The following is an 18,263-nucleotide window of genomic DNA, read 5'->3' as shown; positions in this document are numbered from 1 at the left end:
ACAGATTACTAAAGACTGGATAGAGCTTTTAGTAAGACTAACATTGCTCTTGCTCTGTCAAACATTCTGGAGCAAACAGTAACTGGTATCTCTAAACTACATTGAAGAGGAAAAGACACAAAGTCAGTCTCAAAAAATATGGATATTGCAACAATGAGATGTACAAGTCGTTACGTCAAAAATGAACTTTACAACTTTAGTGGGGGGGATTGGGTGGGGAGGGAGGGAGGAAAGGAAGGGATGGGAAGGGGAAACAAAGGAGGAGGCTACAATGCTTGATAAGAAATGTACTCATTATCTTGCCCATGTAATTGTAAACCCTCTGCACAATATTTTCACCATAAAAAAAGAGAAAAAAATATGGGTACTTATCACAGCTTACTCCATCTTTGCTCCATAGTCCCAGCATACCCACTGGACTACTGAGCCTGTTTTACTTACCTGTAGAATAGAAATGTTATTGATCACTGGTTTACTGTGAGGATAACCCCCAATGAAAGGATATGTTGTAAAGTATATTTCAGTCCTCAGCACCACAAAAACTAAATGTAAAATATGTTGCAAAATATACCATATGATCTAAGAGTAAAATAATATTGTTATTAAAAATACTCATTAACTAATGTACCCATGGGTATTCTGTATAGTGATAAACAAGAATTAAGCCCCATATCAATGTTGCTAGAAGTTTCAATACAACAATACAGGTTTTTTGGTTGTTCTTGTTTCTTCCCAGGAATCTGCAGCTCATGAAGCTGTAAAGGCTCTTCAGTCTGTACATGGGGTACAGTACAAATATGGACCTGCCTCCAGCATGTTGTGTAAGTTTCCTGTGTATGCTATGTGTATGCTATGAGACCCATCTCTTAAACCAATATCTTATGCCAGGACTTCCTTTTAAAAAGGAGAGTATATTCTCCTTAAAGTGAAATTTGTGACTATCAACTTGGCCAAAGGAAGATGGAGGGAGTTTCTGTCTGATTAGTTTTACACAGCCTGACAAAAATCACTGTATTAATTTAAACAAATTCTAAGCTGAGAATATGCTAAGTGTGTGGTAATAACTAGGACTTGAATTGAGATACTTTTCACAGCAGAAAACACCAAAATGGTGCTTTAAGCAATTGCAAGTGGTATAAGGTTAGAGATGGGCCTCAGAAAGATAATGAAGTAAGTGTTTCACCTCTACAATAGCTTCCTTTTCATTCCTTTCCTTCATTGTTCTAGCTATGAAATGCTTTTTTGCACATTGCACCTACAGCTGAATTTCCTCTTGAAAGGTTATTTAAGTCTTTCTCATTTTATATGAAATAAGGAAACATGAAATGAACTTAGACAAAGATCTGGAAGATGTACTTTTTTTAGTCCTAAATAGGTTGCACATACCATTCTAGCCAGAATTATTAATCTAGGCTTCAGTTTCCAAAATAGAAATATTATTGCAACATAAGAAATTGCAATTGAGGGCTGGGAAGTTGGCTCAGTGGTAGAGTGCTTGCCTTGCATGCCTGAGGCCCTGGGTTCAATTCCTCAGCACCACATAAGCAAAAAAGAAAAAACCCGGAAGTGGCGCTGTGACTCAAGTGGTAGAGCGCTAGCCTTGAGCTGAAGAGCTGAAGGACAGTGCCTAGGCCCAGAGTTCAGGCCCCACGACCGGACCCAAAAAAAAAAAAAAATTGCAATTGATCCTTTCTCATGGACTTTCAAATTCTAAAATGTTATTAACTTGATTACCTGGAAAATCCAACAAGAAATATAATTGCCTGTGTATGTTTATAACTGTAAACAATATGGTATGTGAGTATGTAAATATTAACATCTGATTATGCTTCTCAGTAAGGCAGCAAATTTCTCCTTGACTTTCTCAAGCTAGCTGCCCTTAATGCCCTACCTCTCATTTTCTTCTGCCTTTAGAACAGAGCTTGGCATGTCCATTACCATTGCTTGTCTAGTAAGTTTACCCTAATAATGAGAATAATATAAGTATCGAGATTTTTTTCAAAGCGCATGATCATTGGTCTCATATTGCTGACCTTTTTAGAACTATCTTTTTTGTTTCTGTTATTGTTCTTTTTTTTTCTTCTGAAGAGAGTCTCTGTTTATGTAGTCCAGGCTGGCCTCACACTGGCAATCTCTCTGTCTCAGCCTCCCGAGTGTTAGGTTTACTGGCATCTACCACTATACCAAGCTACAGCTGTTTTTCAATAGAGGGGGGGAAAAATCCAACAGTATAGAAAGGAAATCACATTCCCAACAAACACCAACATAATATGGATATGGGCAATTTTAAAACATGAATTTTACATGTGTGCCAGACCTGGGGCTTGAACTCAGAACTTAGGCACTGTCTGAACTTTTTTGCTCAAGGCTAGTACTCTACCACTTGAGCCACAGTTCTACTTCTGGCTTTTTTGGTGGATAATTGGAAATAAGAGCCTCATGAGCTTTCCTGTCCAGGCTGGCTTTGAATTACCATTCTCATATCTTAGCCTCCTGAACAGCCAGAATTATAGGCATGAGCCACCAGCAACTGGCTTGAAACAATTTTTTAAATTATTTTTTGTCGGTCATGAGGCTTGAACTCAGGGCCCACGCGCAGTTCCTAAGCTCTTTTTTGCTCACTGTATTACTTTGAGCCACAGCATCACAGCTCCACTTCCAGATTTTGAGTGGTCAATTGGAAATAAGAGTCATACTGCGACTTTTCTGCCCAGGCTGGCTTGAAACTGTGATCCTCAGATCTCAGCCTCCTGAGGAGCTAGGATTGCAGGTATGAGACACTGGTGTGCCCCACTGAAACATTAATTTTTAAAATCTCATGAATAGTTCACATTTTCAGCCTAGCATAAAGGCACAGTCATAGTTATGTTTATGGAGAATAGTCTGTTACCATGGAAATGAGCGGTTCACATAACCCTCACATAGCAGTGGGCACATACTGTCTCTGGCTTTGGCCACTGTGACTACTGTTTCTAGTTCCAATGTTCTCTAACCAGAGGGACATTGGAGCCACAGCTGAGGTGAACTTAACCAACACAAGAGGAATCTGAAAGACAGCAGAGCCATTTAGCTGTCATTTTTCACATTATGATTCTCTTCTAATTGATCCTAAGAACAACAGTAGAAAAAAGTAATTATGCATAAATAAACATTCTCTGGAAAGTTAACAACAATAATAGTATTATATCAAAGTGGATCATATATAGTTTAATTTGAAAGAAGAATAGAAATTTCTTTTCTTTTTTCTTTTCTTTTTTCTTTTTTCTTTTCTTTTTTTTGCCAGTCCTGGGATTTGAACTCAGGGCCTGAGCACTGTCTCTGAGCTTCTTTTGCTCAGTTAGCACTCTACCACTTGAGTCACAGTACTACTTCCGGCTTTTTCTGTTTATGTTGTACGGAGGAATCAACCCCAGGGCTTCATGCATGCTAGGCAAGCCACATTCCAAGCCTGAATAGCACATTTTTCTTTGAACAATTATTCATTTAATGATTCATAAGAGCTCATATTAAAAACTACAGTCTAGATGTTGGGGATATAAAGATGTAAAATAATGATTTCAAATGATCTATATTCTTTTCATTTCACAACAACCCCATCTACTTTTTGAAGACACTGAGGCACACCACACAGGAGGTGGTGTGCTGGAGACAGGGCATGAAGGCTGTCTTTAGTGCCTCTGTTGCCAGCTCTGTGCTTGTAAAGTCACAGGGCCAGAAGGCAGAGCTGCCAGCACGGATCATCAGCTATATAAAGTGCTGTGGAGAGGCTGAAAGTAGGACCTGAGGGGAAAACAGAAACCAGAAAAAGAGATTAAGCTTGGAGTTCTTGGTGGCCTTCCAGAGCAGTGTTAAATGGATAAGTAGAAATGAGAACCAGATTGAAGTCAGGTGCTGGTGGGTCACATCTATAATATCAGCTTCTCAGGAGGCTGAGATCCAGAAGATTGTGGTCCAAAGCCAGTCCAGGCATAAAAAGACCTCCAAGATAACCAGCAAAAAGCTGAGCTAGAGGTGTGGCTCAAGTGTTGAGGCTTCAGTTGAACAAATGAGCTAAACTAATGTTTTGTTAGTCCTGAGGTCTAACATATTACTAGAAAAAGAAAAATAATCTGCAAGACTGAAATTGCTTAAGGATGTAGAAGCAGCATATCTAAATTCTTTGTTGAGTTCTCAGGCAAAGAAGAAAAAGAGAATGGTCACCAAGGGTGTGTGGCCTGGGCAGGTGGAATAAGGAACCTTCAGGTATTCTGGCCAAGACAAATGCAGATGTAAGAGAAAGGGAATGAACCAAACTAGGTCCTAAGAAAGAGATCCTCTCCTTTCCGAGAAGATGGTAACAATTGGTGTCAAGAGGTGACAAGAAGAGATGAGAAGGAATCAGAGAAGCCACATTTTAAAGGATCGAATCTTGGAGTCTTTATTAGACCACTAGCAGTCCACAAGCAGCCCATTGTAACAAAGGCCCACAGCCTGAAAATACACTTAACACTGTTAGGAAGCAGGCCCTGCGAGGAAACAAAGAACAAAGACAATACCAACAAACCAATTCAGACAATACCAACAAACTAATTCAGCTCTGATCGGAGCTGAATTGGGAGCCCAGGAGACAGGACACAGGGTGCTAACACGGAGACACATAGCATGGCATAATGGCCCTATGCTGTTCCATGCCTAAATAGAGTCGGGGCAGGGGGCAGGTTCACATGAATTCCCAGTTCCAGACACCGGACTGACAGGTCCAGCAACCCATCAGCCAAGTGCCGGCCCCTGCCTCCAAGGATTCCGGCATGCCCATCACCTGGGAGGTGGGATCATCATGAAGACAAGATGCCAGACTTTACCATTAACTATGTGGCCAATATGGTGCCTGTCAGACCTGACCTCCCTACCTCACCTTAAGTATGAAACTATTAAAAAAAAAAGACGGAGGGGAGGGGGCGGAGAGGGGAGCTAGGAGCATCATGGGAGCAAAAAAAGACTTTAATGTGACAACTGAAACACTTGGCGGATTTGCAAAAAAGGTTTTGCAGAAAAGGGACTGAGGGGAGTGGGGGGGAGTTAGTGATTTAGTGATTGCCTTGGCCAGGTGAGGACTCCTATGAAACTAGAGTCCTAAAACTCCAAGCTAAAGGCTGAGAACAAGTTTAACAAGAGAGAACTAGGGAGGCAGAAAGAATAAGGAAGTTTTCTGGAAACAAAGTTTCAATATTTTAGACCTTGAAAGGAAAGAAGAACTGAGTGCTCAGAACTAAAAACAGAAAGCAAACATCAGTAGGTAAAACTAGATCTTGAGCCACTCCATGATCAGGCTTTATACTCTTGGTGACTCAGGAAGCTGAGATCTGAGGATCAAGGTTCAAAGCCAGCCAGATATCCAGAGGAAAGTCCACGAGATTCCAATTAACCACCAAAAAGCTGCAAGTAGAGCTCTAGCTCAAGTGGTAGAGTGCCAGCCTTCAACAAAAAAAAAAAATTTTTAAACAGAAAGGAAACCCCTCCAGCTTCTAAGTTCAAGCCCCAAAACTGGTACCAAAACCCAAAACCAAAACCAAAACAAGTTCTTCAAAGATGGTAGCAGATACAATTTATAAATTGCACAAGTCTATGTCAAGTAACTGTCAATCCAAAAGGTATATTATTGGAATGATGCTTAGTAAGCAGGATAATTTAAACATTTTGAAAAATTGTGCAGAGTCTTAAGTAAGGCTAATTTTTTTTTAACTTGTAGATGTAAGCTCTGGTAGCTCCTTGGATTGGGCTTACAAAACTGGAATACCCTATGCATTTGCTTTTGAACTACGTGACACTGGGCATTTTGGATTTTTACTCCCAGAGATGCTCATCAGACCCACCTGTATGGAGACAATGCTGGCTGTGAAGAATATCACGATGCACCTGCTGAAGAAGTGTCCCAAAGAACGCAGAAGAGTCAATTCTGCCACATGAGAGCAGAGTTGGGCCCAAGACCACATGGCACAGGGTAGAAGTCATTTTTTTAAAGAAGGGTCATTGGGTAGACTGAACATACCAAAGACTTTCAAAGGACCTTCTTGTACAAGTTGACACTTTGTAACAATAAAAGATGGTTTAAAAAAATTGGGGACTAGCCTAGTGTGTGATAGGAAATGGCATCTCTTTTATTTTCCTTCAGAGTATTATTTGATTCCAAGTTCCTTTGTCTCAAGAAATGTACAAATTAATTGAGGATTTCCCTTCAAGAACTCTCATACCACTCAGGTAAGATCTAGGCTACTAATGATGTCAAATTACCTGGTTGTTATTTGGATAGAAATAGAAATAATAGAACCAGTTGTATTTCTTCTGTGTGTGTGTGTGTGTGTGTGTGTGTGTGTGTGTGTGTCTGTGTGTCTGTGTGTCTGTATTTGCTTGTACATGTGCACCGGTTCTGGGGCGGGAACTCAAGGCCTGTCCTCTCACTTGGCTTTTTTAACTCATGGGTAGCACTTTACCACTTAAACGATGCCTCTTGTTCCCTGACTGTAATTCCTAATAAACAGACAATTTTTCAAGATTTTAGGTTATTCTGTTCTGATTCCCCTAGTATTAGCATACCATGTGCCTATAAAATTATGACAAAATGGAACAATCTATGTTTTAACTCAGAAACAGCCTTTTAAAAGTAAGAGAATATATTTACTGAGGGGCCAGATCCAGGGGTAGGAACTTTACACTAACAATCTCACTGATTCTTCACAAAACATATTTCAAGTGAAGAATATGAGGCTTAAAAGGTAAAATAGACTTGCAAGAAGATGGCAGGATAGATACTAGCCCTGCTAGAAATAACTATAACTCTTGGACAAAATCTAAGTTTTTGGTTTCTTTTTTTGGGAGGGTGGGAGGAGTTGGGTTACATAGGCTCTTACCATGTAACCTCAGCTGGACTTGATCTCTTGCTCTTTCTGCCTCAGCCCCCAAAGATGCAAGGATTAAATGCATTCACTACCATGCCTGCCTTGTAACATTTTAATCATCTTAAAATCAGCAGACAAGAAAATAAGGAAATCTCTAGCCAGGCCTTGAATAAAGACTGAAACCAAGAAACTTAACTGGTACACTGCGATCCTGAAAGCATCAAATCAGCTTATTGTGACTTGGAATCCCACAGATTTGGGGGAATGAGACCAGAGAAAAAAGCTCAGGACTAATCCAAGTTGGGAAGTCTAATAGATTCTTCTAATAGAACTCTAGAATTCCTAATGATTGCATCTTCGGTGTAAGGATAAATTAGAATCAAATCCCTACACTTCTTCTAATGGACTACAAGGGAAACTGGCTGTTTCAAATTTGGGCAAGAATAAAGTAGAAAGAAATTGCCACTGAGAATGTGGAACCAGAATCAGTCCTCACACAGGCTCACAGCCCAATTCAGCCTGTTTAACTGATCCGATCAATCTGTAGCCAAGAATTTAATTCAGATTAATCCTAGACTGGCAATACCCCCAAGCATTTAATCGAAGCAAATACAAATCTTCTTAATATATTTGTCTGCCCAACACATATGAACACTAGGGTAAAGGATGAGCCTTAAAAACTTTCAGAGGGGGGAAAAAAACTTTCAGAGGGGAGAAAAAGAGCCCAGAAAAAAGAGCAAGTACTTAAGGGGAATGAAATTTTACAACTGCATCATTAAAACTTGAAGACAGTGAAGAAATGTCTTCAGAGTTTTGAGGAGGGTGTGAGGGGGAACTATACCTAATAAAAGTATTGTTAAACTAAAGATAGAAAATAGACATTTTCATATAAGTGAGGTCTTAACCATTCTCAAGAAGCTCCTGGAGGATGTGTTCTACTACAATGAGGGAGTAAACCAAGAGAAAAATGAAGGCTAAAGGAACATGGGGAGTCTGACACAGGGGAAGGAATGGGAAAGAATCAAGATAATGGAGAGAAGAAACCGCTTGCTATAGAATTCACAGAACAATATGGAGCAGAAGGAAAAAAACTAAAGACCTCAAGTGAATAATGAGGATAAATGTGAAGGGGACAGAACATGTAAATACAGCCAGAGGCAAAGTTTTACATAGAGAATAGCAAATTGAGGATACATTCCTAGGAACACAGAAAACCAAAACAACAATACAATGTTATTTTTTAAACTGGTATAAACAATGAGTTATAAGACAAGAAATGGAATTCTGGTGTGCTTTGTGATTCAGCTATAAATAATACTTACATAGTCAAATAACATTAGATATAAATACACCCGAAGGCTAGGAAGAAGGAAAAATATGCAAGAGGAGAGGGTAAAGGGAACTAAATCCTCATCTTCCATAGAAGGAAATTAACAGGCAATCTCTAAGACTGAAAAAGCAAGAAATATCTGTATATTCATGTGATTTGGGAATGATGAAGTAAATACTAAAAGGAGATTTAAAATGACTGGACTAATGAAAAGGAATTGAGAGAATGAAGGGATGTAACAAATGATTCTTGTTTATAGCATAAGTCCTTTGCCATATTTAGCAAGTTTCATTTTTTCAATTGGGAAATAAGCATATAAGACCATATTCCTTTTAAAGGAAAATAATAATTAGTAAAAACAAACTCTCAGCCAAGGATCAAAGGCTCACACCTATAATTCTAGCTATTTGGGAGGCTGAGATTTTTGGACTCACAGTTTGAGGCCAGCCCAAACAGGAAAAAAAAAGTCCATGAGATTCCTACTCATTGAAGACCTAGACATAGTAATGTACGTCTCTATTATCCTAGATACCAGGAGACCTAACATAGGTGAACTGCACCCAGTATGTGCCCACGCAGGAAGCAAGACCCTCTCTACAAAATAGCTCTAGCAAAAAGCAGGGTGAGAGATAGGAGTTGGTGGTCAGAGGACCCATTTAAGAAGCTTGAAGCCCCTCATTTAATCCCCAGCACTGCTTAAAACAAACAAAAACACTCAAAGACTCATTTTTTAAAAATCTCACTATGTGTACCTCAAGATAGTCTGGGAACTACTGTGTAGCCCAGGCTGTCCTTAAACTTGACAGTTCCCTGTCTCCACCTCCTGAGTGCTAAGATTATGGGAGTGCAACCCCATACCCAGCCAAACTTTTTTGCTTTGTTTTGGTTTTTCTTTGTAATGCTAGGCTTCCAAATCTAGACTTTGCATACGGTAGGATTGCAGGTATGTACCACTATACCCAGTTCAGTCTTTCTGATGTTTATAAAATATATATTTATTATTTCTATAAAAATTACAGTGTTGAATTCTAAAAACACTAAATGATACTATATGGAAATGTACAGCAACGAGACTAGAATTTTGAAAAACATCAGTAAATATTAATTTTGCTTATGTCACCAATCTAATTTGTGAGATATTATTTTTTTCTTCAGTCTCACTGTGTAGCTGAACTCTCAAATGACCTCAAGCTCTCAATCATCCTTAGTGCTTAGAGCTTCCTTAGTGCTGGAATTATAGACATGCACCATCACATTAATTTATATTGCCATTATTATTACTATTTATTATTATTATTATGAGTTATTACCACTCTGGGGTTTGAATTCAGAGCTTTATACTTGGTAGACAGATGTTCTACACAATTGAGCCATGCATGCCCTCACCTATTTTTGCTTTAGTTATTTTTCAGTGAGATCTCCAATTTTTGCCTAGGTTGGTCTCATTCCATGATCCTCCAACTCTGGCTCTGCATAGTTGGGGTAACAAGTGTGTACCACCTCACTCAAATCATGATCCTCCCAATCTCTGCCTTCTGAGTAAATGGGATTACAGGCATAAGCAACTGTGCCCAGCTTCCTAACTTATTTCATAGTCCCAGGAACATATTTTCAGGACAAGATTTCAGATAAGTTTGAAGTTCAGTTCTACTAAGGGACTTACCCTCTGATAATTTGAATTTCTACTCTTCCCAACTATTAATAAACACTTGGAAAACCAGGAGATTAGGGAGTCTGGTTTAGCAAAAGCCAAAATGTCCAGAATAGGGCTGGGAAGGTGGCTCAGTGGTAGAGCGCTTGCCTGAGGCCCTGGGTTCGATTCCTCAGCACCACATAAGCAAAAAGAAAAAAGCCGGAAGTGGCGCTGTGGCTCAAGTGGTAGAGTGCTAGCCTTGAGCTGAAGAGCTGAGGGACAGCGCCCAGGCCCAGAGTTCAGGCCCCACAACTGGACCCAAAAACAAAACAAAACAAAATGTCCAGAATAAACAGGAGGGTTAGTGGGGCTGCTGTCTTTCAGGAATAGAAAGGCGCTCCTTCTCAGAACACACCAACTAGCTGATCTTGTCTGGTAACTTTCATGGACCCTTTGTTGCCAGGAAATCGTGCCCTTTTGTTGGGGTGCACTATATAGTCTCTGCTCTGTTAGGCTCCTGTGTCCAGATCCTTTGCTGGTGTCGACTGATGTCTTTTCACCAAGCTTTATCATCCCTCTGATGCCCAAACAAAGCTCAACTCTTGAGTATTCAGGAGGGAAAAAATTAAGAACTCACAAATAACCCTCAAAATTCATTTTTCATCATATTCACTTTCTTTTCTTTCTAAACTCACCTAGCAAGTTAATAGAAGTAAAATTTGCATTGGCTTATTTGTCCACTTCTATCACATAATGTAAGTGCCAAGATTAGTTTTTCCTAAGTCAAAATAAGGGCAATAGAAAATATACAATCTCAATAATCCAATAAGCTCCTGAGTACATAGTTTTCCTTACTAACCATGGATAGATTCGAGATGTAATTTTGCCTTGATGAACCTCATGTAAATTCTTTTCCATGATTACTCTCACTTTTCAGTAGCACTGTATACATTTTATGGCTCAAGTTCTATAAGTGGGTATTTTAATATTTATAGGCCATTTTCCTTTTTAATCTTTTTAAGCTAAGCCACAGGATGTGCTGTGGGATGATTTATGTTCAAGGCACTCTGCAAGGTACTGTATGTGAAGAACAGAAGTGTTATATTTGTGTCAGTACTTAAGAATATAAAATTTTACTTGAACCATAAATACCACATGCATTTTAAAAATAGTTTAACAAAGTACTTTTTCCATACTGTTAGAATAGTAATTTTCTAGATTCTGGCTATATTGAGTTATAATTGTCAACTTAATCCAGTGGAGCAAATATTTGAGTTTCTTAGGGTTGCTACACTAAAGCATGGCAAATTCGGTGGCTTAAGCCAAAAAAAAAAAAAAAAAAAAAGGCATTGTTTCACGGTTCTGGAAACTGGAAATTTCCAATTCAAATTCTTCCTTGCCTCTTCCCTGCTTCTGGTCATTTGTTGACAATCTTTCACATTGACTGATGCATGGCTCACTAATCTCTGCTGGTCTCACATGGCATTGCCCTTGTGTGTCTCTGTCTTTAAGGGGCGGGCTGCTTATAAGGACCCTCGTCATACTAGATCAGGAGCCTGCCCCCTTCCAGGATGACATTATTCTAATTACATCTGCAATGACCCTATCTCCAAATAAGATCACATTCTGAAATAGATGAAACTGACTTTTTCAAGTTATAATATTCCCAATGAATTGTGTGTGTGTGTGTGTTTGCATAGTGTGTGTGTGTGTGTGTGTGTGTGAGAGAGAGAGAGAGAGAGAGAGAGAGAGAGAGAGAGAGACTGGCACACGTACCAGTCTTGGAGCTTGAAATCAGGGTCTGGGCACTGTTCGTGAGCTTTTCTCAAGGCTAATGCTCTACCACTTGAGCCACAACTCTACATCCAGCTTTTTGGTGGTTAATTGGAAATAAGAGTCTCACTGACTTTCCTGCCTAAGCTGGCTTCGAACCATGATTATCAGATCTCACTTTCCTGAGTAGCTATGATTACAGGTGTGAGCCACTGGTACCCAGCTTCAGTGAATTTTTAATGGACTACTAAAGAATGTAGGAAGAATCTTCTCTTTATAGTTTATCTGTTTTTTCGAGTTTGAACCCAGGGCCTCATGCTTGCTTAGCTGGTATTCTGTCATTTAAGCCATGCCTCAAATCTGATTTTTTTTCTTTTTTCTTTTCTTTTTTTTTTTTTCTTTTTTTTTTTTGTCGGTCGTGGAGCCTAAACTCTGGGCCTAGGCACTGTCCCTGAGCTCTTCCGCTCAAGGCTAGCACTCTACCACTTGAGCCACAGCACCACTTCCAGCTTTTTCTTCTTATACGGTGCTGAGGAATCGAACCCAGGGCCTCATGCATGCAAGGCAAGCGCTCTACCACTGAGCCAACTTCCCAGCCCTCTAATCTGATTTTTTAAAGTGTTTTTATTGTTATTCTAAAGGTGATATAGAGAGAGGTTACAGTTACATAAGTCAGGTAAAGAGTACATTTGTTTTTGGACAATGTCACCCCTTCCCTTGCTCTCTCCCATTTTTTTTTAAAATGATAAATTGTTCTTTATTTTTGCCTAATGTTTTCATTTTTATAGGCTTTTTTATTGTGAAAATACCATACAGAGGGGTGATAATTATATGGGCAAGATAATGAGTACATTTCTCCTCCTTTGTTTCCTCTTCCCATCCCTTCCCATCTCCTCCCCCGCCCCCACCTACCCCCTCCCAAAGTTGTAAAGTTCATTTTTTGACATAACGATTTGTACATCTCATTGTTGCAATGGGTCCACCTGTATCCCTATTTAAACAATTTGTTTTTCCCCTTCCCCTTCACAAATTATACCAACATCAAATACAGTGAAAGCAGGGGTTATAGCGTGGGGGAAGGACATACAAACAACGAAAAAAGCATCTTATAAATATATTAGAAACAATGGCATGAAAGCAAAAACATTTGAATACTTACCTTGGGGTTCATTTCACCTCCCAGTTTTTCCTCCTTTTCCCACCCACAAATTCTGTAGTCCATTTTCAACTTAATGTCTAGTGAGTACCACTTCTGCATTTGTTCACCCTTTCTCCCTCTATTTCTGTATCCCCTTACCCTCCTAAACATGACAAAAAGAAAAGAAAACAGAAACAGCAACAAAGGAAAAACATTTTGTTTCCATTTCCTGGAGTTCATTTCAATAAATATTATTGTATATGGTCAGATGCACATAGGTATTGAGCCTTTGTGTTCTTCTTCTAACTTGATATTATTGGGTATGAATGCCTAGAGTCCTATATAATTTATCATGTCCCAGTGTATTTTAGATCTAGCTTCTGCACATGAGAGAAAACGTGATGTTTGTGTCTCTGAGCTCGGCTTGTCTCACTTAACACGATTTGCTCTGGGTCCATCCATTTCCCTGCAAATGACATATTATTCTTTCTAATGGCTGTGTAAAGTTCCATTGTGTATAGGAACCACATTTTTGCTATCCACTCATTTATTGCAAGGCTGTTGCCATGACTTTCTAGTTGGATTTTTCTAGGTTATTTTGAAAATGGAGGCTCATGGGCTTTTCTGCCATGGCTGTAAACCATGATCTTCTAGATCTCAGACCCTTGAGTTGCTAAGCTGACAGGTGTGAGCAACCCTCACCCAGATATAGTTTACCTTTTAAAAAAAATAATAGTTTGCCCTTTTTTTTCTTTTTGGGGTCATGGAGCTTGAATTCTGGGCCTGGGTGCTGTCCCTCAGCTCTTCAGCTCAAGGCTAGTGCTCTACCACTTGAGCCACAGTGACACTTCTGGTTTTCTGAGCAGTTTATTGGAGATAAGAGTCTCATGGACTTTCCTGCCTAGGATGGCTTTAAACAGCAATTCTCAGATAGCAGGATCCTGAGTAGCTAGGATTACAGGTGTGAGCCACTAGTGCCCAGCTAGTTTACCTTTTTAAGCAACAAAATAATAAGCTCAAATAATGATATGCTCTTCTTAACATAAGGAATTTATTCATTTACATCGAGTTGTATATTATCTCCAGTCTCAATCATTTGGGAGCTGCTTCATCATAAAAAGTATTTATAGCTAAGTTAAACTAGATCAGATTAATTGATTAAATCAGAATTCTGTGTGATGCTAATTAAGCCATTGCAGATTAAACATTGTAATTATATGAGCAATTGTACTTAATGGAATATTTCTATGAATCAGCATCAGAATATTGCATAATACACCTGAAAACAGCTCTACCAAATACCTGATGTATTGCACAGCACACCTTGCACTGAGACCTGCTAAGACATCTGAATAATGCACATGGAGATAAAATAGCTTGAAGATCTTCAAAGGCAGATCTTAATTAACCTCTTGATTCTAAACCCCTGACCCTGTTTCTGCATTTATGAATTCTAGGGCTATGCATCCTCTTTTCCCAGGGAATGTCATAAGGGGTGGAAGTCACTTCCCAGCACACCTATCCTTGTTACACCAGCCTGAGTTAGGTGAAGCAGGTCCATCAAAATAGATCTCAAGTTGCTATATAGCATGTGGATGCTATAATTAGTCTTATAATTTAGTTATGAGTTGAACTAAAAGGCTAAATTTCTTACCTATGCATCAACACCAAAAAGTATCCTCTATGTTTTAAATTGACTCAAAAGTAAATGCTTCCAGGCACCAATGACTCACACCTGTAATCCTTCCTACTCAGGAGGCTGAGATCTGAGGATCACAGTTCAAAATCAGCCTAGGCAGGAAAGTCCATGAATCTCTAATCTACAATTAACCAGAGGTAGAGCTGTGGCTTAAGTGGTAGAGTGCTAGCCTTGAGAAAAAGAAAAATTAATTTAAAAAGCTCAGGGACAATGCCCAGGCTCTGGGTTCAAGTCCCAGGCCTGGCACAAAAAAAAATAAAAATAAAAATAAACACCTTCCTTCTTGGGAATTCAAAGCTAACAGCCCCTTCACAAAAGTGAGTTGGTACAAAGGCATGTATACTCTAAAAGAAATAACTTATAACAACCAAATGTTTGTCAGATCAGTTATCACTATAGCTTAAATGTGTTCCCCAAAAGTTTATTTCATCCCCAAATTCATATGTTAAAAGTGGAAGTAGGGCTTCAGGAAGGTAACAGGAATTTGCACAGGTCTAGAGTGAGGAGTCTCCACGATGGCTTTAGTGGATTTACAAGAAAGAAAAGAGCTCAGTTCTCCTTCCCTCCAAAAAGAAGAGAAATCAGAGTTAGCAGACTTGCTCTGCTTCACTATATAATGCTGTCCCCCATTGGGTACAGGAAGAATGCTTTTACCAGCTGTATCTGGATTTCCTAACTTCAAAACTGTGAGCTAAGTAATCCTTTATTATTTATAAATTGCCCTTTCTCTGGTTTTCAGTTATAGCTCAAGAAAACAGACCAAGACAGCCATTGAATTCCTGTTATAACTATATTTTGGTCAGTGGCATAAATGGCTGCTGTCCTAGATAGAATTCTTCAGTAATTTAGGGTTATATTCAGTATTCTAAGAGGTACTATCTGATGCTTGCTAAGCAGAAATTGTTTTGCAGGATATCTTTCTATCCGGCTGCTTATCTCAAGCAATATTGGACTGAAATACCGTGCAAAGTTTGCACATGCAGGAGCAGCAATGTGAATAAATGGTTTAAAAATATGAGTATTTGAGTTGGCACCAGTGGCTCAAGCCTGTATTCCTAGCTACTCAGAAGGCTGAGATCTGAGGATCAACCAGCCCAGGCAGGAAAGTCCTTGAGACTCTTACCTCTAACTAACCACCAGGAAACTGGAAGTAGAGCTGTGTCTCAAAGTGGTACAACACTAGCCTTGAGCAGAAAAGCTCAGAAACAGTGCCCAGATCCTGAGTGCAAGCCCCACAACTGACAAAAGAAAAGAAAAGAAAGAATATTTGAAGTATCACTGCATTTGTCACAAGTTATCATGAGACACAGAAGACTGAGCTAACCAGGAGCATCCAAAAACCAACCAATTATTTACAACAATATAGTTGTAATTCTTAGTAGAATTTATTCCAAAGAATTCTTTCTAAAATGAGAATTTGTAATCAAAATGTTCTTTTGAAACTCAGAAATGTAAAACTAGCATCTATCTTTTAAAACACTTAGCAGTCTATAAATCTCAAACTGCTTTAATATCAAATACTCTGAATCACTATCAACATTTCTACTACAGATCTTAGAGCAATCTGTATTTTGTTTGTTTTGTTAGTACCGTGATTTAAACTCAGAGCTGCTACAGCTTTACCAATTGAGTCACATCTCCACCCCCTTTTTTTGTTTTGGTTATTTTTCAGATGAGGTCTTGCATTTTGCCTGGACCAGCCTCAGACTATGATCCTTCTTTCTACCTCTGGCCACTCCACAAAGCTGGGATCATATACACACCATTACACTGGCATATTAATTAAGATACAGTTTCACTAACTTTTTGTCTGGACTGAATTTGAACCTCAATCTTCCTCATCTCAGCTTCCTAAATAGCTGAAATTACAGTGTGCATTACATGATTACAGATGTGATTGAAGATTTAAACAGGTAAAAAGAAATATCTGTGATGGACCTGAGACATACATTGTCCATACCAAACAAAAATTCCTAAAATTTCCAAACAGGCAGGCAGGATGCAGGTACATGATACAAGCAAATCTTTGTACTGGAGGAAAATTATTAATCTAATCAAAGCATGCTGAGATCTTCTTATATACAAATGATCATTAGGATTTTATTATGGCCACTTTTCTCATACTCAAGCTATCTGGTTTGACTAATTAGGAAATTTAATTTTTTTCTATCAATAGCTGTTAACAAAGTATATGAACTAGAGAGGGGAAAAACCAGGTTTCTCTATCTCCTCTTAACAGTAGGAGAAAATCATTTAAATGAAGGTTTTAATGGGAGGAAAGCTTCCTCTTTTGGAGTTTCTCCTTGAAAGCCTAAATTAACTAGACTCAAATAATTATTGGATTCACTTACACTCTATCTATGGCAAACCATCTATCTGCCAGTTAAAAATCCATGTCCCAAGAGAATTTGTGCCATGGATTCAACAAACATTTGTTAGACAACTGCTATAAAGAATGATTCTTGTTTAACTCTCTGTTGGATAGGGCACAGATAGCTTCAGCATACCACAGTGTGAAAGAATTTTAAACCTCTGCACTGATTGCTCTTTCTAGCAGGAAACTGTTGCTTAATGACAACAAGAACTGCTAATGACTTAGGATGTAAGTATGCCTTACACTGTCATATTACTTGCCTGCCACTGCTTCTCAGGTATGCAAGCCTGTCCTCATCCTAGATTGCAGCTGTTTGGTGTTTTCCTGCTTTTCTGCTACTAGACAGGGATGTGCAGTTTTCCAGTCCCTTGATGTCAGGGCATAAGACCACTGACTTTGCTCAGGTTACAGGTCGTTTCTGGACCTGAATCTTGCCCATGCCTTCAAGTCTACAAATAAGGAATGTTAGAGTTGGGCACAATGGCTCAAGCCTGTAATCCTAGGGGGCAGAGATCAGGAGATTGAAGTCTGAGGACATTCCAGGCTTAAAAAAAAAGTTTATGAGACTTCATCTCATTGGCTGGGTGCAGTGGTGCACACCTGTTATTCCAGCTCTAAGGAAAGTACAAAGGCTGGGTGGAGTGGCGTGTGTCGGTCATCCCCAGTGACATGGAGAAGCACTAGTTGAAGGATCATAGATTGGCACAAAGAGAGACCCTACCTGAAAAATAGCAGTTCAGAAAGGGAATGAAGGTGTAATGAAAATGATATAGTGCCTGCCTAGCAATTAGAGGCCTTGAGTTCAATCCTCAGTACTACAGAAAAGGAAAAAAAAGAAGTCTCGGCCTGAAGATATCATATTGGCCTGTTAAATGTGAAGCCCTGAAATCAAACCTCGGTAAAATAAAAATAGAAGAAAAATAAATCTCCCTTACTTTGGCAATAAACCACAGTCATGCCCTGAATGTATTTCTAAATTTTGAAATCATTTATATTTTGTGCACACACAGCAACATGCATGCAAACTTGCATATTTTACCCTTTAAGTTTTCCTTTGATATGACCTGCTTTAGGTGGAACTGGCCACAAAAGAGGCCAGATTAAATTATATCACCATGTAGCAGATACAGATGGTTTTAGAAATATAAAGGTTGCTTTGCTTTTTCCTCAGAAACATAAGAGGAGCCAAGATGTGTAACATATTACTCTTCATTTTCTGTCTTACTCTCTATGTAGGAGTCTCTGCAGCTGCTCTCTCAGAAGATACCTAACCTAAATAACTGTTCTTAAACATGAAAGAAGACTCTGGGAACATTCATTTAGCAAAGATCTATGGTTCATGCGTTCATACTCAAAGAATTTCAACAATGGATCTTGTGATAATGATACTTGTAAAGTGATTTAATTCTTTTAAAAGTACTTCTTTTTTGTAAAAGTATAT

General features: G+C 39.0%; 1 protein-coding gene across 1 annotated transcript in view; it reads left to right on the top strand.

The window, feature by feature from the left end:
- The window catches only part of Cpa6 (carboxypeptidase A6), a 272,271-nt gene extending 266,325 nt beyond the window's left edge, over positions 1 to 5,946 (top strand). Inside the window, exons 10-11 of the mRNA XM_042666133.1 lie at positions 737 to 821; positions 5,729 to 5,946. Coding sequence (XP_042522067.1) covers positions 737 to 821; positions 5,729 to 5,946 — 303 coding nt within the window. The remainder of the gene's footprint in view (positions 1 to 736; positions 822 to 5,728) is intronic.
- Positions 5,947 to 18,263: the final 12,317 nt, after the last annotated feature.

This window comes from Dipodomys spectabilis, unplaced genomic scaffold (genome assembly GCF_019054845.1).
Source record: "Dipodomys spectabilis isolate Male_0828 unplaced genomic scaffold, ASM1905484v1 ptg000015l, whole genome shotgun sequence".
Taxonomy (NCBI): Eukaryota; Metazoa; Chordata; class Mammalia; order Rodentia; family Heteromyidae; genus Dipodomys; species Dipodomys spectabilis.
This window is presented reverse-complemented; position numbering and strand designations above follow the sequence as displayed.